At 35.0% G+C, this 27,990-nt stretch overlaps 1 protein-coding gene across 1 annotated transcript; it reads left to right on the forward strand.

Moving 5' to 3' along the window:
- The first annotated feature begins 1,258 nt into the window (after positions 1-1,258).
- Positions 1,259-27,580, forward strand: rtel1 (regulator of telomere elongation helicase 1). The gene is made up of 33 exons (XM_007240158.4): positions 1,259-1,538; positions 2,886-3,084; positions 3,613-3,706; positions 3,925-4,006; positions 4,137-4,197; positions 4,374-4,449; positions 5,790-5,874; positions 5,961-6,026; positions 6,300-6,453; positions 6,557-6,595; positions 7,555-7,633; positions 7,792-7,889; positions 7,996-8,051; positions 8,139-8,210; positions 9,216-9,297; positions 14,440-14,572; positions 15,000-15,113; positions 15,418-15,458; positions 15,563-15,648; positions 17,371-17,448; positions 17,615-17,692; positions 18,597-18,743; positions 18,876-18,991; positions 20,643-20,763; positions 20,917-21,091; positions 22,799-22,953; positions 23,046-23,141; positions 23,319-23,514; positions 24,678-24,815; positions 24,974-25,075; positions 26,365-26,592; positions 26,764-26,886; positions 27,265-27,580. Exons 1-33 carry the CDS (start codon positions 1,437-1,439, stop codon positions 27,318-27,320), a joined length of 3,528 nt encoding a protein of 1,175 aa, XP_007240220.2. The 5' UTR covers positions 1,259-1,436; the 3' UTR covers positions 27,321-27,580.
- Positions 27,581-27,990: the final 410 nt, after the last annotated feature.

Below are 27,990 nucleotides of genomic sequence, written 5' to 3' on the forward strand. Positions count from 1 at the left end.
ATATTCTTAGGAGTTATTTATGATGTTTAGGCTGTTGCCCAATCTTTCACCAATTGATAACCGTATAGTTATAATCCTTTTTTTCAGTTTTAAAGCAATAACAGGTCTAAAAGAATTTTATTCCAAAATTATATTGTTAAAGTTATTCAGTGGAAAAAAATCCACATTTTTGTCCACTTTCCACCCCTGCAGTTTTTTTTATCTCTTCCATCTTTTTTTCCACTGTCTTATATTTTTACTATTTAGAAATTTCATCCCACTTTTCTCCCATAGACTCCCATTAATTTCCCCCCAAGCCTTGTTCTTTTCTTTTGCCTGTCAGCTACTGAACTAGATCACATAGTACCTCTAGTCCATAGCAACACCTAGCAATCCTCAAACAACTTCTATTATTTATTGTATTTTTGTTTCAACACTTAAACACAGTTAAAGGTTTTTCATCCCACATCTCCTATAGACTCCTATAAATATATTATTTTTGCCCAAGCCCTTTCCCTGTTTTCCTTTTGCCCGAGAGCCACCAAAGTACATACAGCTCTGGAAAAAACACTTCAGTTTTTCTGATTTTGGTATCTATATGTTTGAGTAAAATGAACATTGTTGTATTACTCTATAAACTACGGACAACATTTCTAATTAAATAAAAGCATTGTCATTTAGAGCATTTATTTGCAGAAAATGAGAAATGGCTGAAATAACAAAAAAAGATGCAGAGCTTTCAGACAAACAAGTTCAAATTCATAAAGTTTTAAGAGTTCAGAAATCAATATTTAGTGGAATAACTCTGATTTTCAATCACAGCTTTCATGCATCTTGGCATGTTCTCCTCCACCAGTCTTACACACTGCTTTTGAATAACTTTATGTCACTCCTGGTGCAAACATTCAGGCAGTTCAGCTTGATTTGATGGCTGATCATCTAAGTTCTTCTTGATTATATTACAGAATTTTTTAATTTGGTAAAATCAAAGAAACGTATTCTTTTTAAATGGTCTCTTATTTTTTCCCAGAACTGTATATACTTCATCTAGTCCACAACCATACTAACTCACCCCTCTAACTTAGATTATTCCTTCATTAGACGTCTATTAATTTTTAGCCACACCGTAACAACGTAGTTATGTTATTTATTTGGTGTAATATTTTTGTATTTACTGAGTTACAGAATAATGAAAATAAAATAGTGATCAGTGTTTGTGCATTAGAGCAGTGTGACCTGTAGGGGGCAGGAGGAACGCATTTCGGCTTTTCGGCAGCTCGTAAAAGAAGACGGTGAAGAGCTGTGGCGCGCTGCGGGGATGTGTTGTTATGTAGTTGGGTAAAGTGAAGCTGCTGTTTATTTAATTATTAGAGGAGCTGATTAGTTGGGTCTGTCTATGCGCTTTATAGCCCAGTCCTCTGCTGTCTGTGTCGTGGTGTCCGCGGCGAGGCTGCAGGATGCCTGTTCTCTCTTTAAGAGGAGTTAATGTGGATTTCCCTTTCACTCCGTATCCATGTCAGACGGATTACATGAACAAAGTCATTGAATGCCTGCAAAGCGTGAGTGCCCTCTCTGCTCTTTTTAACTTGATATCTGTACTCGGGATCTGACATTGCATAACGTTAGCTGAATTGCGAAGTCTACGTCCCTCCCATTCCTGTCCCAGTAGCAGCTTTGTCCCATCTAAATCTTCATCACACATGTTAGTTATATCCTGTAGCATATACAAATATACTATTGCATATGTGGGAGTGGACCTAAAACCTTTAAATACTTTTCCCTGCTGAAAAACTAAGGCTGTCTCCCACTTAGATTGTTACTCCAGTGTTTCTTTTTCTCAAATCTAAAGTCATTCAATCTATGAAAAAAAGATAAACAAAAAAAGTGTTAAACAAACCAGAACAGGATTTATATTGTGGATTCTTTAAACTAGGAAACATTTGTTCAGATGACAGGTTTGCACATCTTTCCATTTTCTCAGTCAGCTTTAAGAGGTAGAGTCACATAGAATGGCTTTCAGTCAACAGCTGTGCTGAACTTGTCTAGAGTGCATTTCTTGAATTTTCTGCTTCTTAATGTGTTTGAAAGCATCAGTTGTGTTATGAAGAGGTAGAGTTGGTATAGAGTTAATAGCTCTATTTGAGTAATGTTGTACAATCAATATTATGGCAAGAACTACTCAACTAAGTAAAGAAATTCAATCAAAAAAAAATGAAAGAAATTAATATCTTCAAGTTTAGTCGCATAGACCATCAAAAACATTATGATGGAACTGGCTCTCATCAGGACCACCCCTGGTAAGGACGAGCAAGAGTTGCACAGGATAAGTTAATCAAACATACCAGCCCCAGAATCGCTAGTTAACAGAATTCCAGATGAGTCTTTTGATTTGTTTAACACTTTTTTTAAGTTACTACACGATTCCTTGCATGCTCCTTCACGGGAGGGTAAGAAGTTGTGTGCAAACATTTGAGAGGTACTGTAATGGGACTAAATATAAACCAACTTGTTTTGTCTATGGGTTCCATGCTGGCCACACACATGAATGTCAGTGATGTGACCAGGGGGGGTGTTAAACATGGGCTGGATCTTGGTTGTACCTTGCCATTGGGGGCCTATATGTGGACAGTATATTCAGGTAGTCAGCTGACCTTATTCTTTCAGCACATACTGTTGCTGAACCTAGACCTGACCAACTGCAGCATCAACCCCAGGTCATTTACTTAGTTAAATCCAGATGGCGACTTTTTTTTATTGTCCAGGGAGTGAATTTGTGCATAACAGAACATTGTGTTAGAAGAAAAAGAGGCTCTTTTGGCATTCAAACATGTAATCAACTTTCATGACTGAGTACATCCTGTACGAAACTGTGTCCACATTCTAAGTGTTCTGTTTTCCTGTATTAGAAGGTAAATGGAGTCCTTGAAAGTCCAACAGGTACAGGGAAAACCCTGTGTCTGCTTTGTGCGACTCTTGGCTGGAGGGAATACTTCAAGGACTCCATATCTGCTCGCAAGATTTCAGAGAAGATGGGAGGTGCCGAGCTTTTTCCTGACAGGCCCATGTCTTCATGGGGAACAGCAGCAACTGACGGAGACGTCCCAGGTTTGTAAAGGGAGGGCAAGATTTTTTTAATTATTTTTTTTGAGTCCAAGTTTGCTAACCATTCCTTAGTGCATTGATTTGGTGTCTAAAATAAAAAATAAAAATAGATAAAAGGATGGTTGGTATAGAATCGAGAATAACACTGCTGCCCTCCCTATGGTGGAATGTGATTCAGTTAGCTGCTTGGGGATGAAGTGGTGCTGGACTGCACATTTTACTGTTTTACACCAGCATACCTGATCTAATAATCAGGGACCAGTTTCATTCCAATTACATTAATTAACATGTCCTAATTAAGCCAGGATTACTCTTAAGTGTGCAGGATGGGGGATAATTCAGAATCAGAGGTACAAACTCTATAAATACAGGCAAGATGTCTAACGCTACATTTGTGAAAATGTTTAAGTGTCTGGCAAATGCCATCAATATATCTAAATATCCTGAGGATTATTAATATTAAATAAGAATGCACGTTGGTTAATAATATCGGAATCCTTAAAACATATTTTGTGTGTGTTTTCTGAGCAGCATATTACACAGATATACCCAAAATCATCTATGCATCCAGAACACATTCTCAGTTAACGCAAGTCGTCAGTGAGCTGAAGAACACAGCTTACAGGTCAGTGCCTTGAAGGTTGTATGGATCTTGTTCTCAACAGCTTTTAAACAAAAGCAATTTTGTTGGAGTATTTTTTTCCTTTTAAAGAATCAAACAGCAATACATTTCCAACCATTTTAATCTGGACCTGCTATGCATTTTTGTTAAAAAGGACATAATCTATAATCATCTAATCTAATCATACTCTTTTTAAAACATTTTGTTAATCTTATTGATAGGCCAAAGGTTTGTGTTCTGGGGTCCAGAGAACAACTTTGCATCAACCAAGAAATAATGAAGCAGGAAAGCAACCACATCAAGGTATATGTATAACAACGTATCATAAGTAACTTGGAATTCAATAAAAAAATAAAATTAGATCACTGCTTTGGTACTGTAGTGAAATATTGTCTTAATATAACTTCCATTGCATTTGATAATGCTATTTCAGGTCCACATGTGCCGAGCCAAAGTTTCGACCCGCTCATGTCTCTTCTATAACAATGTTGATGGTATGAACTGTTTGTTATTGTGGGTCAATAGGTAGAAACTTTTTTTTTCAAACCGTATAATCTTACCTGACTACCTGTAAACTTGGATAATACTTGTATATTCTAATAACTTTGCATTATTTGTTTGTGTTATCTGTTAATTATGTTTAATGTTGCCTATGTGTTACTAAATTTAGAGAAGAGTACTGACAAAGACATCATGAACTCTATCCTGGATGTTGAAGATCTTGTGAAAACTGGTAAAAAGGAAAGGTATGGATTTCTTCATTATAAAAGTTGCCTTCAGACCTAAACCATTATAGTTATAAGGATGATTTGGAAGTAATTACAAAGTTTCCATTGAAAAAATAATGGATAATTTCATTTAATTATATGTTTAAGATTGGTATTGGGTACATTTGCAGGCATATTTAAATGGATTTTAATGGCCATTATACAGGATCCTGTTAACTTTAGTAAGGTAGATTTTGAGTTTAACATAAAATTAAATCTACAATTGCTAAATAATTTAATAGGGCAAATAGTGGATATGTTTGTTGCTACTTTAGCACTTTACTATGCTACTTTGTAGAAGCAGACAGGACAATTCTTATGAGAACTACGGTACACAACACTGCATAACCAGTCATATTTATGTAAATTCCTTCAAAATTACACTACAGTATCGACCCACATGTTTCTTTTACTTAGAGTGATAGTTCTGTATGTCTCAAAAGTGCAGTAGCGGGAGCCCAGGGTCAAGAAACTCCATCTCTAAAATCTATAGTGGTGAAATACAGAATAAGCAACTGATCATTAAAAGAAGTTAGACTTGCTTAATGCTAAATAAAATGAATTGTCAAATCAAATCAAATTTATTTGCATAACACTTTGTACAACTGACACAAAACAGCTTTACAGGACAGAGAGTTAGACAAAACACTGCAAGTACAATATAGAAAAAATATAGAGAAAAAAACTCCCTCAGAGCTGGAGAAGAACCAAGACTCACATAAGGGGGGACCACCCTACCACTGGTCAAGCAGCTTTTAAATGAATGTTAAAAAGTCATTATACATCCACACAGGTCCTATATATTCAGGTTAATAGCAACACTAGCAACGCACTTAGAGTTCATGAAAACTTCGATGTAATCGTTAGTGGAGAGTGAAGAGCTAGTCTGAGGCATGTGCAAGAACTGGATGATGGGCATCTGTGTTGGGTGACATGGAAGGCTGACTTTCAGAGACTTCCATCTGTCTGGCTGGACAGGGGACAGGAGAGTAATGCATGTAATGCTAAGATTATGTATAGAGGTCTAATTATTATACTGTACATCCTTGGACACATAGTTGTCACAAGCTGTCACATAAATCATGCATAAGCCAAAAAAGTAACAGTAACATACAATTTATAAACAAGTTCAGAAAAGAAATATCACCAAATTAACCAGATTATTTACATTGGTTTCCATGAAAGACAGCAAATTAGAGCCCCTTTAGAAGATGCTAAGGAGCATCTTACCAACACTGTAATACACTTTATGATTTATAAGGTCAATTTTAAGACTTCTCAGTAGTGATATTCAATTAGCAATTGCTGTTGTTTTGCAGAGTGTGTCCATATTATCTTTCCCGCTCTCTGAAGCAGCATGCTGATCTCATATTCATGCCGTACAACTACCTGCTGGATCCAAAGGTGAGTCATTTTAGTACTATTTATTATGTTTAATAAGAGAAGTGGATTCATGGAAACTGATTGTAATGAACCGATTGGTTTTGCAGAGTCGCCGGGCACACAACATAGAGCTTAAAGGAGCCGTTGTCATTTTTGATGAGGCACACAATGTGGTAAGAATATGTTTTTTTAGACCAAAGACATATGTAACTAGATTTTCATTTTTTATAATTTTTTTATTTCCAAAACAGCTTAACCAAAGGGAAAGGACCTTTCTTCCTTTTTGGAGATTTTTCTTTTAGTTTCCTAAATTCTAGAATTGTGAAACCATGTAAAAAAACATCTAGGATATTCAAATTATGTCAGAAATGGATATAACATTTTTGCTGGGCAGTGATTATACCATGTAGCTTTTGACTGAATTTCTTTTTTGTCATGTTTTACAGGAGAAGATGTGTGAAGAGTCCACTTCATTTGACCTAACGCCTTATGACTTGACCTCAGCCATTGATGCTGTGGACAAGCTTCTGAGGGAGCAGGCCTCAGATATTGGAAAAGGAGACTCTTCAGAGGATTTTAATGTCGAGTCTCTAAACTCAGGTTAAGCTTGTAATAATGTTATTTAACAACTTCTGTCTTTTTTGGGCTGACCGATGTCATTATTTAAAAGTGAATATATTTTCTTGTACTTTTTTTTGTACAGGACTGAAACTGGACATCACAACAATTGCTAAAATAAAACGTAAGTAACGTGTAGTTTGTTTCTAAAATTTATTTATAAATTGTAGTTTGTAGCACAGCCTACAAAAGCATAAAGTAGCTTACTAGTAATGGAAGCTTGTTGACATTTAGCAAACCTCATGGTTAAATATGTGTTTAGGAGATGTCTCTTTATGCCAAGTGGGCTTTACCTTGTGCTTAAAAAAAGCCCATAAAGATAAGCCTTTAATGGGGTATGTTTTGATCTCTCATTGGCAGTGTAACAGAGATTGTGCTTTTATAGAATGTGGAAGGTGGGGTCAAGTGTTATCCATGTATAATAATCAACTGTCAAAATAAATTCAAATTGTAGGAAACATTGTGTAAAAGGTTCAGTCCCATGTAAAACAAGGAAATTGTGTGTTTTTTTTTGTCTTTATTTAATAGGAGATCCCTTAAGACATAACCTATTGATTTGTGCTGCATTTGTTTCCAAGCTTTCAAATACCTGTGTAGTCAAGAAAGCTATTGTGAGGCTAAATCATGAAAAACATACCAAAATCAGTTGTATGGGATGCCATTAGAAAGAAATAATGCACTTATGAGCTTAATAATCAGCGAGGAAATGGTAGGAAAAAAAAGATTTAGCGAATTGAGTATGAAAAAAAAACCTCCCTTGTATTTCCAAAAGATAAAAACATCCTTCAGGAGGTGGATGACTATTTGTCATAGTCTATTGTTTACAGAAGACTCTTTTTTTAAAGACAGAAAAAATAAAAAATAGTGTAAAAGGCCATTTCAACACAGTGAAACCAAAATGTATGTAAATGTACCTTATGTCTGGAATATGTGTTGTAATAACATCCTTTATTTTTTTTTTTATTTATAATTTTATACTATATATAAAAAAGATAAAATGTGTCCTAAAGATTGCACTGTATGGAACACTTTAAACAGTAAACGATTCTTTCACTCTTTATGAGTTCTGTTTTACTGTTTCAGAAATTTTAATGGACCTGGAACTTACTATAAATAGTTTTGAGATGCCCTCAAATAACCAGGGAATTACCAAGCCTGGCAGGTTTGTAAATATTTTTTTTTATTCACAGTTTCTTAAAAATTGTTTTCTTAATATTGGTGTTTATTTCCTTATGTACAGTCTTTGTCAATATTTTTAAACATATGAAAGTGTTTCTTTACTCCGTTTTAATGTCTGCATTTTTTTCTTCTTCATCCTAGCTACATTTATGAACTTTTTGAAAAGACACACGTAAACTTTGACACGAAGACTGCGATTGTGGAGGCAATGGAGCAGATCACTGGATATCTGGCAGGAAGTAGGTTATTTAGCGAGTGTGTCGTGCAGTGCATCATGCAGTGCGTTTGTTTTTTATACATTTAATCACACTGATATTGAAATAACTCATTCGAACATGTTTATAGAGCCTGGTATCTTTCTCAACACCAGCGGACTGCAGAAGGTTGCAGATATAATCCAGGTAGGTTTATTCAGACACCATGTCCTTTTTTCCTGTTTGTCTTTGATGAAATACAAATAATTTATAGTTCTTTTTGTGTGCCATCAGTTGGTGTTTGTAGTGGATCCTGCAGAGGGCAGTAAGAAATCACAGATGGTGAACAGCATGAAGCAGTTTAAGGTTCGTCTTTTTAACTGTGGCTTTTCGTGAATTGTTGTTGGCATGTAAAAACCTGTGTGACAACTGATTTTTTTTTGTATCTTTTTGGCCTAATTTAAATCAAATGTCAAATGTCACAGAAGTACTTAGAGAATACAAGAATACAAGAGTACATTTTGTTCTATGTACAAAAAATGTACAAAAAAAAGTATGTAGGTGACCTGGCTACTATGGTTCCAACGCGTGGTTCATCCATCCAGGGTTCGTCCGATCGTGAAAAACCTGGAAAAGTCATGGAATCTGAAAATAGCAATTTTCAGGCCTGGATAAGTTTTGGAAAAATAAAAATGCCCAGGAGGTTTTGAAAAAGTCATGGCAATTTGGTCTACAGATCTTTTGGGTTTCAGTTTATCGATGGAGAAAATCTATTTTGAGCTAAAAAAAAAAAAAAAAGACATCAGCTTAGAGTTAATTCAGTAATGTAAGCCTACACAATACAGCTCTCAGGATCTGACACACATTTTATTATTAAAGATTGTGTGTCTACATTTTATCAGATTCATTTTAGGCCTACTATAATCAATTTTAATTGTAGTTCTAGTTGATTTTTGTTTTTATTGTCCATGTTTGCACTGATGTTTTAAAAATCGTATGGTCATGAAAGTTTGCCTTGTAGGCATGGAAAAGTATTGAAAAAAATCATGAAAAGGTATTGGTTAAAAAATGTATGAAACCTGCTACTCCATATACAAGCTAGAGAGAGAGAGAGAGTCTTTGACCATCATCTATACAACACTATAAAACTTTGATTACCCTATTGCATGTATTTCAAAGACCAGCCAACAGGTCTGAAAAACTGCCAGCTCAAGTGTATCTAGCTTGTCAAAAAGTCAACTAAATAATATATTTAAAGAATGCTTTGTTGGTGAGATGTGGGAGGGTTTACTTTATAAAATACTGCATGCATATTCTTGTATCAGAATGTGTTCCTCTCTGGTTGAAGGCGAAACCTCTGCTTTCTTTCAGGTACACATCCATCCAGACACAAGCAACTTCAAAAAGAAGCAGAGCACCGACGTGTGGGCATCTTCTTCTGCGAAGAAACAAGGTATGGACATAAATTCAGTTAGCTCTCAGTCAAACTAAAAGAAATTTTAAAAAGACAATTTTACTTCTTATTATTTTAAATGTTAGGTCTCTAAATACATTTTTTTTTTTTTTTGGTTTTATACTCAAGTCCACTGTATTAGAAGTAAAGCAGTGACATTTTAAATACATTTAAAGTGCATAATACCAGCTGTAAGCCGAATGCAGTCTATACTGGGTGAACCATGTAGGTGGTAAAGGCATATCAAACATAGTCAAGTCAAGTTTCAAGTAAATATTTTGCGGATATTGATTATCGTTGCTGTCCAATTAAATCTCCGTTTTTGTTGATTTGCAGTTACTACGTAATGTGAACACCGAAACTGTGCCAAAATGTCTTAAAGAAGGGACCAATAGACTAATATAATTTCACCAAAATTACATGAAATAAACTCTCTTTACATTGACCTCCATCTATTTCATTGACTTTTATCATTCTCCTATTAAGTTGTTTTTGAGATACATGTTTTTCATTGGACAGCAACGCTACACACTAGTAAGTAGAGTACACTTAAACAATAAATGAAAGGGAGGGAGAGCTATACTACATTCGAGCATGAAATTTAAGTGTATAATTGCAATTAAAGCCCAGTTCCATTATTGCTTATTTATTAAAATATTTTACATTTTAAAGATTTTAATTTTATTTAAAGGTAAAATACGTTCTGTTTAATTATCAACACTTCATGATCCAGATGATCCCATAGTGTGTGGTGTCTATAATCCAGTATTTACTGCTTCAGTCTATCTTCTACTGCAGTCAAGGCCACCCTGACTGTGAATTATGAATATGGTAGATATTCTGTATTTACTACTCCTGAGTATTCTGTAGTGTGGGGTGTATGACAGTTCTCTGGTGTGAAATGTGATGTTGGGGTCATGCCTGAAAGGCCGAGCTGAACAGAACGTTTTAGATACAGTCAACAGAGCTCATACAAACTGCAACGCTAGCCTGAGGTGAATATGCACACACACATACAGTGTATATATATGTTACACACACACACACACACACACACACACACATATCTATATATTGGCATTGGTGCACTAAAATGAGAATTTCTTATTTTCAAATTAATATTTAAAAAGTTTGAAGCCAGAAGTATAAAGGCTTGGTTCCAGATTTCTCCACAGTGCTCTCAGCTGTAACATATATTTCTTTAATTACACCACTGGCTTACCTTATTGTGGCCAGTTTAACAAAAGGATAAGGATATGATTATAAACTACAAATTTTACTGGGCGCCATGAAGGAGAAGTTCTGAAAGTTAAAATTTCAATATACATGTATTATTTATTTTTTTATTATTATTTTATTTTTGGTGAAATAAATAGGCTAAATTTTCCATCTACAACAGTTGACAGACTGTAGAGTTCAGTCTTTCTGAAAATGTGAAAGTAGTACAGAGGTATGTACCATTTCAATGAAAAATAGGTACTAAACCAAATGTATACCGCCAATAGTCACAGCTATTTCAGAGGTAGCACTTAATGCTAACAGTGTTTTTGAGCAAATTAATTCTATTGAAAGATTAAAAACGATTAAACAAATATGGGAGATGACTTAAGGCTTTGTCTCACTGTGCAGCAGTTTTGTGCGTTTGGTTCTGTTTGTCAGGACTTGTCTTCTCAAGACAAGACAACCATATTGACCATACATGTAATTTGGCTTCTGTTTCGAGCCCATCTGTGCAATGAACACACAAATACACACTAGTAAACACACACAGTCAGTGACATACAGTGAACAAATATGCCCTTAAGGGGGGACCTCAAGGGACCAAAAGTGGCAGCTAGAACCCACATCCACAACCTTGTTATTGAAGGCCCAGTGCCCTAAACCCTGAGACACCATTGCTCCTCATTTAAAATCTGAAATGTGTGTGGTGTTTTAATTCATGGCACTATGTAAGATAATCCTTTATTAAGATAATCTTTATTAACTCCACAGTAGTGAAAGTTGCACAGTTTTTGCAAGATAATGTGACTAAAATCACTAAAAACGATCATGGACAGAATTTTTTTTAACAAATATTATATATCTAATTATACACTATGTTACTACGAAGTGTATAAAACAAGCATTAAGACATACAGACTGATTCTACAAACATTACTGAAAGAATGGGTCGCTCTCAGGAGCTTAGTGAACTCCATCACAGTACTGTAATAAGATGCCACCTGTGCAACAAGTCCTGAAATTTCCTCACTACTAAATATTCCACAGTCAACTGTCAGTGATTTTATAACAAAGTGGAAGTGACTGAAAGCGCAAACAAATCAGCTTTAAAAAAAAAACTTTGCTCAAGAACAGAACAGAGAGCTTCACTGAATGGGTTTCCATGGGTGTCTTCACTGAATGGGTTTGGATGTTTAAAGTCCTGTAGTCAGGGCTAGGCATTATAAAACTAACAAAATATAACTCGATCCAAGAGTGGCCAAACTTTTTCAGTTCAATTTAATTCAAATGTATTTATATAGCACTTTTTGTTGACACACAGCCGGTCCAAGCCTCTTTTGAGTAAGCAAAAAAGGTAACAATGGCAACAGCTGCAAGGAGAATCTCCATGACTGAGAGTGGGTGTAAGGGGCGCAAAGTGCTCCAACAAATCCTGGTCATGTAGCTTGCCATCAGTTGCCAGAGCCCCGAGAGAGCACAGATGACCTTGCTGTTTCTCGGTGGGTAGATGGCACCCTTTCCCCTTATCAATCCTACGGTGATGTTAATCCGCTCAAGGCGTCTGTGAGCAGTTGCAGAAGGTGGCTGTGGCTGATTTTACATGTGTCTGAGGAGGCATGTGCTAGTCTTTCCCTCCTTATGTTGTGACCTCACTAGTGATGGGGATATACATTAGAGTAGCAGCTGAATGGGTAAGACAGTTGTCCTAGCTAAATTGGGAGAAAATGGAAAAAATATATGAATAAATCTATTAAAAAAAAAAAAGACTGAGAGAAAGAAACCCTGGCAGGAACCCATCCTCTTCTGGTCGACAAGTAAAGCACAAACAAATAACATACTACATTTGTCCAAATTGTATTTGTATATGAGGGTACTCATATAACTCATATACCTCAATATTTTTTGCTGACCTAAATATTGCACATTGAGTTCAGTTGCTTGTTTGTATAAATATTTTTGAGTAGTTTAACCAGGGTCTCAATTACTTATGCCTCAATAATAGCACCTTCATGTAAACAGAGCAGACTGCATGAATGCAATGAATTGTTTGAGACTAGTAGGTTTAAAAAAATAAATAAAAGCTTACTTCTCTACGTAAGGGGTTTAATAGCATTATTATGTTACTTTATTAACTCTGTAGCAGTGGAATATAATATTCTTAACATGACAGTGTCTTTTATGACAGTCCACTGTGTTGATGTGACTGTAGGATGCATTGTGAAGGGCACAAACTCAGCAGTGTAGATCCAACCAGATGGCTAGAAGTGTAGTAGATGACCCTTACGGCAGGACAGTGACCCGAAACAACTGCGAAGCTGTTAAAGAACAGAAAGTGGCATGGTTTTGATGGGCTGTCAGTCACCACACCTGATCCCCATGAGAATCTTTTTACTCACTGAAAGATTTCTATATAAAAAATCAAACAAAACTGAAATGACACTTTGATAAGCCTGGCAGAGCGTTACCAGTAAAGAGATAAAGGTAAAAATATAAAGCTAAAAATAATAGACAACGCACTTATCATGTCTTATCATGATCAGCGTATAATGGTCTTTAAAAAAAAAAACAGACTATGCCTAAAAAAATGCAGTGAATGAGAAACTGACATTATGATATTTTGATATTCTGCAACATATATTGCAATATAAAAATAATAGAATTTGAACCACATTTCCACTGATGTAAATAATCCTGCATTATACTGTGATGCACGTAATTCTCTCTGTTTATCCAATTTTGGAGTAAAATAAACTGCCTCTGGTAGATCCAGCCTACTTAAAAATGATGGTTTTCTTTGATTTTACCCATTTGAAAACCTCTGGAATATAATCAAGAGAAAGATGGATGATCACAAGCCATCAAACCAAGCTGAACTGCTTGAATGCACCAGGAGTGGTATAAAGTTATCCAAAAGCAGTGTGTAAGACTGGTGGAGGAGAAGATGCATGAAATATGTGATTAGAAACAGGGTTATTCCACCAAATATTGATTTCTGAACTCTTAAAACTTTATGAATGAGGTCTGAAAGCTCTGCATCTTTTTGTTATTTTAGCCATTTCTCATTTTCTGCACATAAATGTTCTAAATGATAATATTTCAATTTGAAATTTGGAAGAAATTCTGTCCGTAGTTTATAGAATAAAACAACAATATTTATTTTACTTAAAATGTGGTATCTTATTTTTTTTCTCGAGTTGTATATCATGGAATATGATAAAAGTACAAATATTTCATTTGTAACAATAGCAAAATAATTTATAGAGTTTTAAAATGAATGTAATTGCATGTCCTGCAATGTGACTATTGCTTTTGTGCACATTGAAGTAACAAATAATGCTAAAGTACTAAACAACATTTTTTTTGCCATTGTTTAAAGTAAGTTGTAGAATACAATTGTCTAAATGCACTTTTTAAAACAGACATTTAGATAACATCAGGCTCAAACTAGAAAATACTGGCATGTAGGCCTGAACACATGTAGGGCTGGGCGATATAAAAAAATACATAAAATATAATGAAAATATATAATCGATTCACAATTACAATTTAGATTTTATATTCTTACATGACAACTTTGTTTGTTTTTATTTATAACAAACAACACCAATTAAAGTGATGCGTAAGCTATTGTTTCCTTTACAATTCATTATATTTGTTTATGAATAGTAAGCAGTCCCCTTCAACCTTACATTAAGCTTTTATATTAAACACGGTACAAACATACCCTCCTTATATTTTAGTTAAGGAAAAGTGTAAAATATGAATTTTGCTGCCTCGAAGTTCTCTACAGGTTTCTGACAGAAACAAATGTCCCTCTGGCAGCTTCTGTATGTAAAGATGTACAGTCTCAATATTTTGAAAGTCACATTAAAACAGTAATGTGATTAATCAAATGAGAGTGTGTGTGTGTGTCTTCTCTAGGGAATGTGTTGAGCTACTGGTGTTTCTGTCCGGGCTTCAGCATGCAAGAGTTGCTCAGACAGGAGGTGCGCTGCATCATCCTGACCAGCGGGACTCTTTCGCCACTTTCGTCTTTCACCTGCGAAATGCAAATGTAGGTTGTTTTTGCACAGAAACAGATAAACTCAAAAAATGTGCTGTAAAAGTTCTTTGCATAAGAAAATCAATGGAGATCACAGTATTTAGTTTTTTTTGTTTGTTTTAAGGTTTAGTTTCTTGGAACACGCACCAGTAGTGCTACAGTAATGCATTTTTTCAAAATTATTGAAAATAAATAAATAAATTTAAGCAATATTCAGATACTGCACTTGGCCAATATATTCAATATACTGGCCAAAGCGTATTGCAAAGTTAAAACCTATTACTCCAGAAAATGGATGATTGAACCAAGTAATAATGTAACATATAATATAAAGAATCTTTGTGTTTCGTCCCAGAATTGCACCTTCCACTCAAAAATTTGACAGTGTTGCTGAAGTTAAAGCACTCTCTAGACTCCTGCTTTGCTGTTTTCTCTGTAGCCCCTTTCCTGTGAGTTTGGAAAACCCTCATGTCATTCAGAAGGACCAGATTTTCGTCAGCATTGTTGACAAAGGGCCGGACGGAGTGCAGCTCAGCACAGCTTTTGACAAGAGGTGGGCGCATCTTTTCTCTAGCACTTTGTAAAGAACTGCACACTGTGATATTTCCACATATTACATCAGCTTAAGCCTCCCCTACAAGTACGGGCTACACTTAAGAGGCAATGCAACAACATGCCTGGAGCTTTGAGTTACCTCAAGATTCCACTCTGTGAAAAGACTGCACAGCAGGGCTGGACTGTTCTGCATCCTATTGTTCTGTGTTCCTTTTGTGAAATTCCAAAACTTGTTTCCTGCATAGTGGTCCTTGTTGTACTCTATATAATAAATGCATTGTGTATTGTTTTCTTTTGTGAAGGTTTGTTCCTGAGAACATGGCGTCCTTAGGAAATACTATTGGTAAGTATTTGTCATACTGTAGCCTTCGTGCTCAGTTGCTGGATTTCAGAAAGAAGAAGAAACTTAGTTTTCTTTTTTATATTTTTCTCTTTTTTTTGTGGCAGTAAATCTGAGTCGAGTAGTTCCACACGGCCTGCTGGTGTTCTTTCCCTCATACCCTGTATTGGACAAGACTCTGGAATTCTGGAGGGTATAGAGTACATTCTTCTTCTTCTGCTTCTGCTTCTTCTTCTTCTTCTGTTTTCCATAGGGTCATTTTTTGTGGATCCTAAGATGGCTGTAGAGGCCGATCCTAGACCCACATATTTTAGTGCAATATGGAAAGGAGAAGTTGGGGGTGGTAATTCATAGTGGAGGAGCCTTTTTGAGTCACTCTTTGCGGCACTGTGGCTTTGTATCTGTCGCTTTGTATTCATGAGATGCTGCTCCTTCACACACACTTTCTCTTTAAGGCTATAGGCGGCTCGCATATGTGACCCGCAAGCATGAAAAACCTGTGAGGTTTTTTGGTACTGTAATGAATGATAATAAAAAAAAAATAATAAAATGCTTTTCCGCCCGTTCTTGGACTCCCTATGTCCTTATAAGGGCGTTTTTTGCTGGCCGTGTCCCAACCCATTAGGCGGGGCAGCGGTAGTGTATTGGACCGTGACTCTGGCAACACAAGTTCGATCCCGCGTGAGGATCGGTGTGTTTACTTATTTATTTTTTCCTTTCCTTTTGGGTTAACCTGCTTTGAGATGAACTGTTCTGCAATTGGGTGCAACAACCCTCTGGGCTGGAGAGGTGCTAGTCTGTAGCACTCCATCCCATTACACTCCATTTTCCAAAAAATATTTTTTTTTTTTTGTGGCCCGCCACGTAATGTTTTGGAAAATATCTGGCCCGTGGCCACATTTAATTGCCGACCCCTGCTCTAAGGTTTCTATCCAGTGGTATGTGGAATTTTTTAGGGCAGTCTTGATGTTGTCTTTGTAGCGTTTCTTTTGCCTGCCAGGGGCTCACTGACCATCTTTCAGCTGGGAGTAGAGGATCTGTTTGGAGAGGTGTTTTGGGCCAGTCCATAACTTAGTACAGTACAGTACAGCACATAATATTTTATGTCCGTAATTGTATCTTCACATGGGAAGAAAAATCTATTATATTATAGTATGTAAAGACGGGGACATTTTTTTAATTGCCTACTTAAAGAAAATGCATAAAAGGACAAGATAATGGAGACACGATTTTGTTTGACTATGGGAATTAAAAGAAATTAATTAAAAAAAACACTGAATTATGCTCCACTTACTATGTAAAATCACTTCACAGTTCGCAGACTGTAGTGATTCTTTTTTTCTGCAGACTTTCTTATCCTCCTTTCACCCTGTTCTTCAGTGGTCAGGACCCCACAGGATAGACCACCACAGGAAGCTATTATTTAAGTGGTGGGTCTTTCTTAACACTGCAGTACTGTATTAACATGGTAGTGGTGTGTTTAGTATGTGTTGTGCTGGGATGTGTGGACCAGACACAGCAGTGCTGCTTGAGTTTTTAAACACTGTATCCACTCACTGTCCGCTCTATTACACTGTTCTACTTAGCTGGTTTACTTTTTGGATACGAATCAGGAGAAAGAATCTCATTTGTTGCTGCATAGTTTACATAGTAAGACAGCAGAGACACTGGGTTGTTTAAAAACTCCAGCAGCACTGCTGTGTCACTAACACACCACCACCATGTCCACATCACTGTAGAACAGGGAATGATCCACCAACCAAATAATACCTGATTGATTGATTGATTTATTTAAAAGTGGTGTCCACAAGTAATAGTATAATAAGTTTGATGGTTTTAAGTATGAAATCCATTTTTTCATAAACCTAATTCCAAAATTATACAACTGGTGTGTTCTTTTCCTGATTTAAAACAGGCGAATGGCCATGCTGACCGCATAGAGAATATGAAACCCATGTTTGTAGAACCCAGAGGGAAAGGCACATTTACAGAGGTATGTCACTGTCAGTTTCTTTGGTGATGTTATCGTTTTTGACGTAAAAAATGGTTAAATGTTTGTTGAAATGAAGCCGTACATGAATGGCATAGTTGAAGCTTTGCAATTCTTCTGTTATATCAGAACCATCATTCATAACTGTTCACTATGCCTTTTCTTCCAGGTGATTGATGGTTTTTATGACAAGGTGAATGATCCAAAGTCAAATGGAGGGAGTTTCTTTGCTGTATGCAGAGGAAAGGTAAGAAAAAGAGCAGGGTTGCACCGTGATGGAATTTATTATCAGACACTGAAACTTAACAAAACGAAACATTTAGAATAGCAAATACTGGTTTTCAATAAATGTGTCCCTCTTTTTTTTTTTTTTTTTTGCAGTGCAATTTTTGTCATGCATTTCCCTCAGCATTGCTATTCTAATCATAAATGTATCTCAGCAGTGCAGTAGCCATAAATTTGCCATAAATTCAGCAATGCTACTCGAGTCGTGTGTGAGTGAAATTCATACAGAGAAAGGCAGCCAGTTTTTGGTAAACAAACAAATGCAAAGACTAGCTACATTTTGAGTAACAAATACTGTTTTTCATTAAATGTGTCTATTTTTTTAAACATTACATATACAGTATTAAATTGCCTGATTATTTTTTTGTCTTGCTTTTACAGAAAAAGATATTAGTCAGCAAGTTAGCAAATCTATCATGTAAAGGTGATGATTATTAAACATGAATTATTAGAATTCAGCTAATGAACCAAATCACAAAACAGTAATATTAGCAGTGTGCTTAACTTTAATTGAAAAATGTACTATATAAAGTGCTATTTTTCTTTTTTTTTGTTACAGCAGCAGTGCCATTCTAATCCTAAGTGTACTTAAGCAGTTTAATTTTGTCATGCATTTACCTCAGCATTGCTATTCTAATCATAAATGTAACTCAGCAGTGCAGTTGTAGACACAAATTTACCACAGCAATGCTAAAGCTTAATGTGAGAAAATGCTACAATTTAACTGATCCATTAATCATTTTATAAATAGTATAAATTAAACTACCCTGTTCTTTTTTTATTTCGGTCAAATATTTTGGGAATTTTCAAAGCTGAGTAAAAAAACATTTCATTGTATTTATATTTTTTAACTATCTGCTTTAAAGGCCAGTGAAGGATTGGACTTTGCGGACACCTACGGCCGTGGGGTGATCATCACCGGTCTGCCCTTCCCTCCGAGAATGGACCCGAGGGTAGTGCTGAAGATGCAGTATTTGGATGAGATGTGCAGGAACAAATCCAGTGGCAAGAAGGTAGCAGCTTCCATACTTTTTCCAGTGCAATGCTCTGGGTGGTGTTTAATTTAAATGCAGTGTATTTTGCAATTGGTGATGTGTTATACTAGTGCTAATATTTAGTGTGTTTGTCTGTGTCTGTCTGTTCAGTATTTGTCTGGGCAGGAGTGGTACAGGCAGCAGGCATCACGCGCTGTGAACCAGGCCATTGGCAGAGTAATCCGCCATCGCGAGGATTACGGAGCGATATTCCTCTGTGACCACAGGTCAGAGCTCATTGTAATGAATTCAAGGTCACACTTTATATTGATGGACCCCTGTGCCTTATCTAAAAGTTCTGTCATTGTTAATACCAATAAAACTCCTCTTCATCATGAATAACATCAGGGTTTAGTCTGCATCAGGTTTAGGTTAAAAAAAATAAGAAAAAGAGAAAGAGAAAAAAAACTCAGTTACAAATTTTCAATATTTCTGAGTAATTTAATGGGCGAGAAAACAAATAATTAACAATAGATTAGTAGCACATACACATGCACATACACATGCACATACACATGCACATACACATGCACATACAGAAACTGATTCAGAAATTTCGGTTTATCTGATTTTGTTCTTTATAGGCATATGTTTGAGTAAAATTAACAATGTTGATTTATTTAAATTCCAAATATTGTCATTTAGAGCATTTATTTGCAGAAAATGAGAAATAACAAAAACGTTGAAGAGCTTTTAAACCTCAAATAATGCAAAAATGATAATACAAAGTTCATATTAATAAAGTTCAGAAATCAATATTTGGTGGAATAACACTGGTTTTTAATGACGATTTTCATGCATCTTGGCATGTTCTCCTCCAGCAGTCTTACACACTGCTTTTGGATAATGTTATGCCATTCCTGCTGCAAAAATTCAAGCAGTCCACATTCCCCTTGATTTTATTTCAGTGTTTTTTAATTTGGTAAAATCAAAGAAACTCATCAATTTTAAGTGGTCTCTTTTTTTCCAGAGCTGTATATATGCTAATAATATAAATTGACAATAATTTGTTTACACACCTACAATTCAGAATGACAAAGTAAACCTACATGTGTCTTCTGACGTATATGTAGTTTTGATGTTGGTAACTTGGTGGCAAATAGAAAGATATTTATTTTTTGTATTTTTTTTTTTTTCCTCCAAGCACCTCTATGCTATTAATATATATATATATATATAAAATAGCAACATTATGAAAATATATGTATAACCCTATTAGAAAGCAATGTTCCAGGCAGCAAAAAAGAGAAAAAAAGGGTCACTTTGCCACACTAGCACCAACCAAGAATTCACTTAGCAACACCAAAGTAACCACTTGTGATACAATACAATTCGTGTAGCAATCGCCTATCCATCATTTAGCAACACCATAGCAACCACCTAGCAACTAACAACTTAGCAGCAGTATATTCTAGTAACTACTTCTAGCAACCCCATAGCAAACTCTTGGAGCACATTAGAAACCACCAAACAACACCATAGTAACCACCTGGGATACCATGGGCAACCACTTAGCTATGGTTACCAGATGGTTGCCATGATATTGCTATCTTATAGCGACCACTTAGCACCACCATATCAACCACCTTGCATACAGTAACAATCACTTTGCAAGAGTTTTTATTTTAGTTTAAAATGTAATTACATCATTAATTCGCAATATTCTTTCAGATTTAAAACAAATTGACTAGAAGGTTAAAGGGTATTTAGCTGAATGCCCATTAAATCCAAGATTAATATTAATAACACATCTATGTTTTTTATTGTGAGAGTGATGTCATCTGCATACTTCTTGTGTGATATTAGAAAGCTAGTAGTTTTCCCCTTTTTTAATGACGAATGTTGAATCGTTTCATATTAACTCTTTTCTTATTTTAGGTTCAAAAATACAGATGTTCGAGCTCAGCTTCCTTCTTGGGTCCGGCCTTATGTCAGGATGGATAACTTCGGCACTGTGGTTCGCGATGCTGCTCAGTTTTTCCGGGTTGCACAGAAGCTTGTGAGTAACATACTTGCATTGTCATTAATGTGAGCTTTAAGAAAAATGCATTCCTTCTTAATGCCAGAAACAGCTTTGAGCTTTTTTTTGTGTGCAAGACTGTGATTTACATGTATTTAAAATGTTCACTGGTGCTGTTTCTCTGTATGTTAGAGACCAGTTCCCCAGAAGAAGGTGAAAAAGGCAGAGCGTGAGAATTGCTCAGTTCCAGACACTTGCCAGAGTGGAGGAGGCAGTCGTCCAGCTCAGAGTGCCTGGCAGAGTAGCTCCTCTCTGAAAGCCAAAGTACTGGACTCTCATGTTCCCAGCCTAAAGAGGAGGAGACTGGGTGAGTTGACTTCTCAGTGACTTTAGAGAAACCGAATGTAGGCCATGTTCTGATTGTATTAAATATGATTTTTAAAGAGCTGTTGTGTTTAAATTCTGTTAAAGTTTCAAACCAGTTTAGCTCATCTATTCATATTATAATAAAGTAGACTGTTCTTGATTTATTTATGTATAATACATACGCTTCAAAGCAATATAAACACCTGAATGTGAGATTTAAATGCTCTTTAAATGCCCAGAAGACATTCAAATGTGAAATTTGTCTATATTTAGTTGGTTCATACTAAATGGGCTAATTGGGTTAATATGTGTTGTTAATATGTGTCTGTAGAGTGTTGGTGACCATGCTAAGTTAGTGAGCGAGCAATCATTACCCCTCCCCATTGCGACAAACAAACCATTAGTCCACACTGAAATTTGAAGTCAACATTTATTTTTTAAATCATTAGCATTGTCAAATAGGTCGACTAATTGTTACAGTCCTGGTCACCTAGTTATTAAAATTAAAAGCAGATTTTATGCACGTACTGTTGTGTGCTTTAGTAACAGTGTGTATCTGTGGAAAAAATATTATACATGAATCATCCATAACATTTAAAACTGCTGGTGTAACGTGAATAACATTGAAAGTCATTACATTAACACTTGTAAATGGAGTGGAATAGATAAAAACCTGTTTGTACACTTGTTGAGTTAAGTTAAGTTGTGGGCACTAAAGGCTCATTGTTGCAAACGGATGATAAAATTCATGTGAGCTATGTCTTTTTTTTTCATGTGAGCTATGATGTTTTTTACTTTGATAGGTTAGAACTGCTTATGTGGCACATTGAAGACTCACACAAATGTTTTTTCAGATGGTTTTAATATACATTTGTATTATCTTTGTGGAAATATTTGGTAATATTGCATTCAGAACAACAATGAGGAACAGTTAAACTGTGTTGAGACCACAACTTTTTACTAAACTGCCTGCCATTTTTTTAATAAAATTGACACTGTAAACAGACTGCTAAGTGACAGAATTGCTAACTGAATTGACAGGCTTCCTTCTAGAGATGTAAGAAAATATTGATATAGTTAAGTATTATAATTGTATGTTTTAAAATAACAAATAGATTAAGAATAAAATAGTTTTGTTTTATTATTGTATGACTTCCTCTGTACTATTTGTATCAACAGTTTTTTTTTCTAATAAATATTAAATCGCATTAAAATAGTGTTGCTAATAGTATTGCAAGTATTTTATTGTAACCCCTGTATTGTAATACATATCGTATTGCCAGGTTCTTGCTAATACACAATGTTACTTTCAACCACTAATATGATAAATACTAAAAGCAAAAGTATGCATGATATGAATAATGAAATTGAGCATGTAAATGTTGTCTTCAGTAATTTTATAGCTATTTCACTGTGCCTGGATTTCAAGAAGTAAATGTTTTAATATTTTAAATCACATCTGACCATTCCAGCCTCAACATTACAGTTTGTATATTGCAACCTGACAGCTTTTAAGCATGACTCACTCCAACAAAGTAATTTAGTTTATTTAGTTCTAAAATATACAGAGTTTTAAAAATGGTCAGTGGTCAAAAACAAACTCAGTTGTGACTGTTTCATAGCACATAACAGCACTCAGACATGTGTTTTACGTGTCTGGAGAACATTGACTAAATGTTTCCACACTCTGCTGATGTGCCTGGTGTAGATGAACACTCTGGGAGAGATGGGACAGCTGGGCTGTGTATTCAGTATGAGATGGAGATGAGCTCCACCAAAAAGAAGCCTCTGAGTCTACTTGATGCCCTGGACAACAGTGACCCGAGGTCAGGTGAAGGGGACGACATGGTTGGAGAGGAGAGGGTAAGAGAATCTTTTGAGATTTCTATAAATCATCAAAAATAACCCTGAATCCTTCTATTTGTGACCTTGAGAGGTTCCCTGTGTTTCCGCAGGCAAGTCGCTTGTCAACACTCTCTTTACAACATGATAAACGCATGGATGATGAATGCAGGGGTGGGAAACGCAAAATCAGAGTAGTACAAGATCGGGTAATTAATTTTTTTTTCTTACTGTACGTTACTAACGTACTGTTCGTTGTGTGAGAAATATTAGAACGTTTTATCTGAACATTATCATAGCTCATAATCATCAGATTGGTCATAATTTATTTCTTATTATAATAAAACAGTTGTGTATATATATTTTCTCTCTAATGCTTCTTTTAGAAACCTGTAGAATCCAGTGCTGCAGGCAAAGGCAAGGCCTTCATGGTGGAGCTGAAGAGACATTTGAGCCAAGACAGTTTCACGAAGATCATGCATGCGCTCCAGGTGTACAAGGCCACTGATCACCTTGATGACCTTGTGGCGAAAGCAGCAGATCTCCTTTTACAAGACCCCAACACACACCGTCTGCTTAGAGGTGAGTGTGTACGTGCGTGCGTGAGATGGAGATAGTACAGGGAAAGTCATACCATAATAGAAACATACATTTGTATACTCTGGAGCCAGCAAAAACGTATAAAAGTATTTTTTTAAACAATGAACAAAAAAAAGAAAGTTAATTAACAAATAACAAGTAAAAACTGACACTTTCCTAAAATAATACGTATTACTATTTAATACAAATTAACTAAAACAAATTAATTAGATTTTCAAGACAGACACTTTATTGATCCCGAAGGAAACATGACTGTTATGGCTACTTAAAAATTAGCAGTTGTTTAAAAGGATATTTCAAAATTCTAAATATTGATTTAAAAAGACAGAAAACAGTTAATGTTTTAACAGCCACAAATTTTGTAGCATTTCTGTAGCAAGACTTTAGTCTTGCTGACGAAAATACCACCTAAAGACGGAGACTATAGTCTTTATTAATAAGAAGTAAGTTTTATATTATAAAATCTCATTATTTACCAGTTGTGGACGAGCCCTGAATCGTGGAGATTAGTTCACTGAAGGTAACTAGCTGTCATCTTGGAAAGCTATTAAAATTGTCTAAGTCACATTTTATTTTAATTTAGGTATAATAAATCAGCTTAAGTCACACGCTAGACATTATCCTAAAATAATCTGACTAACTCAGAGTGTAGGCGATTTTACTACAGGTGGCTGCAACATCATGAAGTTAAAATTTTGCTAAAGAAAAAAATGACTTGCGATTATTTTAAGAAGGTGACAAAATGTAAATGTAGAATGCATTTTCTATAGAGTTTTTCATGGAATTAAGTATTTGGTGAAAACTTGCCAATAGTGTTTTACACATGGACATATCAGTGTTGTTTCATTCTGTCTTTTATCACTTGGGAAATAGTGGAAAACTTTGTCTACTTGAAGATTGAACTTGATTTATCAAGATACATTTAATTGTAACCCCTGTATTGTGATGCATGTTGTATTTCCAAAAAACGTTTATGCCAATAAACAGGCTTTTTTTTTTGTTTGTTTTTATTTAGCTAGAATGCCATATATTGAGAAAAACAATACAGCTTTCTGTCTTTGTGTTCTTTTATGCATCACACCTTCTAATCTCAATGTTTTCTGATGTTCGTGTTTACATATATTTATTTTTTCCCCTCTCTCTAGGGCTCTACCAGTTTATTCGACCACACCACAAGAAGCAGTTTGATGAGAAGTGTCAGGTGCTTACAGGCCAGGGCTGTGGCTACAAGCATGAGCACTCGCTCTCAAGGGAAGAGAGGGAAACCCTCAGACAACAAACAGGTAGCATGTTGTAACTGTGGCATGGTACCATGCATTATAGTTTTTTTATCTTTTAAACCAAACACATCACATAAAACCAGCAAAAAAAACGTGTAAAACTGATGTGAACCGATGGCTACTACTTCTTCTTTTTTTTTTTCTTTTTTTTTTTTTTACAGTAAAAGCGGAAACTACTGAAAAAGCCACAATCAAAGAACTAGACTCGAGCAAACAACTGAATCAAGGCGGCTCTCATTTGGGAACACACAATTTGTGTGGTGGTATGTACCCAAAATCTGTCTTAAGCTTTGCTACTCATGCACTATGTTAAAAAATAAAAAAATGAACACAAATATTGCAATGCTATTGTTCCGTCTATATCGTTCAGTCCTTTTACAGACTAATGTCGCAAAAAATGCTAATGTTGGTCAAAATAGTTGAACCTATGTTGGTGAGATCTTGTTTATTTTTAGATTAGGGTCCGTATTAATATAACATGCGTTTTGTGTCAGTAGAATAATTCATACAAACTCTGGTAACAATACACTCAAAAATAAAATACGTTTTTGTAATATAAGTATGTTTTCTAAAAGTTTTAAAGATATATAATATATAGTAATTTAGACAGTTTAGACAATTATTTATTTAGCTTTTTCATTAAAGAAGAAACATTAACCACTCCCCAGTAATGGATTAATATGGTCAATGCAGTATATGTAATGTAAATTTTTTTTGGAAAAAAAAAAGTTGCCATAAGGCTGCAGATGTGAAAATGTACAAAACTATTGTCAAAATAGACAATTTACATAAAGAATGAAAGACCAGATTTCACTGAAACACAAACAGACTAACTACTACCAAGAAAACATATATTTTATTCCTTTCTCATCGGTTTTACTTCATTTTTATTGCACAGTGATTTAAGGCATCCTCCGTGTTAATAGTTCCTTGTTCTGTATACTTTTTTTATATTGAAGGCATAAATAAAATGTGATAATTTTAATATCAGAAGTGATAACAAAAGAAAAATTGTACATTGTAAATGTCAATTCTTGGAAGGACACACTTCAAAAAATAAAGAATTACAAAAAAAGAAGTTAACCACTGACATCCGCGTGATCACAACCCTCACACTGTTTAATTTTTAATTTAATTTTAATAAAGGGACTGAAGATACTTTCTGAATGTTCAGCAAATCTTTGTATCTTTTGAATCAAAATAAGTGTATCCTCAGCTTTGAGTCAACCATGCTTTCATTAAATTAATTCTATTATTTAAATTGTCCACCCCTGTCATGCAGCTTGCCATGACAGGGTGAACAAACACATGAATACATGCAAGTAAAAATAAAAAAGTGGCAGAGGTGGGTTTCTGTGTAGTCTGAAGTCTTATAAATATGATAAATAGTTAGAAGATTAAAAGTATATGCCAAAAAACACAAATAATGACCCACACACATATAAATAATAAACTAGTTTGCTGGAATAAGTGTTGTGTCCTCAATTTTCAACCTCTTAAGGTCTAATGGTACTTCTAATGTGGTATTTGCTCTATTTTTCTCCATTTACAGTGGGTGCAGTGAAGGATCAGAAACCACAGAAGCCACAGACGTCAGGAAAAGATGGCCAGTTCAGCGCTACCCTTCTGTCCGACATTAAAAAAGCTATTGGTTCTGAAAAAACCAATCAACTATTTATAGCGTTGCAGACGTACAAGAAAACAAATAATTATGAGCAGATGGTATCAACAGTTGTGGGATTGCTGACAGAGCGGGACGAAGACATTGTCCTTTTAAGACGTGAGTTTTAATCCCATACCCAGGAAAACATTTTGCTGTTTCTTATAATATTATAAATAAATATAATATTTATTTATAAGAAACATACTTATTATAAATAAGTAGAGAAATATGAAAACTTAACTGCTACTTTTGCTGATGATTTTCTTTTTTTTTTCTTTTTTTGTTTAGGGTTATCTGTGTTCATCCCGCCACACCACAGTCAGCAGTTCTCTGAGATGTTAAAGTCTTTGACTGGCAGTGCTTCAGTGACCTGTGAAGAATCAGAAGAAGCTTCCAGTCACCCAGTTCCAGGTAGAATTCAGGGCCTGCATTTAACATACATCACAGCCTAAGATCAGAAAGTCCTTTAAGCACTACTGTTTAAGATTATGGTCGAGTCCTATATCAGCATTCGTACTCGTAGGACTTTAATAAATATGGGCTCAGATGATATTTACACAGATTCCATGGATAAGCACAACATGTATTTGTTAATCCTTATTGATTTTCATGAAGAAATCATTATTCATTTCAAGTCCAAACCTCACATGTTCTGCAGTAGATTCAGCTTTTTGAAAAACAAAACATTGATTTCTTTCATTCTTCATTCTGTCATTATATTTTAAAATATATTTAATAGTGGAAGTATAATGCAATATTGATTTAGTCTTGTTTCATTTGTCTCCACAGCATCACAACTCTCAGCAGGAAAATCACAGAGCAAGATATCATCCTTCTTCTCCTGACCAGGGGAATCCAGCCAGACATACTGATTTGTTTGGTTAAAAGTAGAAATACCATCCGATATGCAGATTAATTAGGATTAAGTGAACTCTTTCTCTATCAGAATGACAAAAAAAAGCAGGATTTGTTTTGGTTGTTTATGTAATGTTTCATTGACCAAAGATGAAAAATTATGTATGATTTATGCTATCTTAACTATTTTAATAAAAACAATGGTATTTGTGTTTTTTCAAATTTATATTAAAATATATATTTGTACTTATTTCTTGTCTCGTTTCCCATTTGTGGATAATATTAACTGTGACAAGGCACATTGAAACTTTCTGAACCTGTGCTGGATAGTTATGTAAAGTAAATTAATGTAATTTACTGTAATGTAATTAGGCTATGCCTGTATACATTATTTGAATAAGTAAAGCAGTACAATAAAGTAAAATGTATTTATTTGCCTGTTTTATACAAGTTTTTATTTATTTAATATAAACTCAATAAGTTTATCTAATGAAAATTGTTTGTGTTATGTTTAGAATATTTTAATAGATACTAGTGTCCAAATAATTAATGACATTATATTAAAGGCAATTGTTATTTTTAGAGTTAAGATAAGGGTTATTTTCATGTAAAATGAGTAGATTAAGCAATTGAGTCTGGTAAAAAAAAAAAAGACAGGAT

This window comes from Astyanax mexicanus, chromosome 16, assembly GCF_023375975.1.
Source record: "Astyanax mexicanus isolate ESR-SI-001 chromosome 16, AstMex3_surface, whole genome shotgun sequence".
Taxonomy (NCBI): domain Eukaryota; kingdom Metazoa; phylum Chordata; class Actinopteri; order Characiformes; family Acestrorhamphidae; genus Astyanax; species Astyanax mexicanus.

What these genes read in the sequence shown, in the direction of transcription:
- rtel1 (XM_007240158.4), top strand. Translation starts at nt 1,437, where the DNA reads ATGCCTGTTCTCTCTTTAAGAGGAGTTAATGTGGATTTCCCTTTCACT. An exon ending in AAAACTGGTAAAAAGGAAAG is followed by an intron (nt 4,450 to 5,789) that starts GTATGGATTTCT and finishes GTTGTTTTGCAG; the next exon opens with AGTGTGTCCATATTATCTTT. An exon ending in CCTAAAGAGGAGGAGACTGG is followed by an intron (nt 21,092 to 22,798) that starts GTGAGTTGACTT and finishes TGCCTGGTGTAG; the next exon opens with ATGAACACTCTGGGAGAGAT.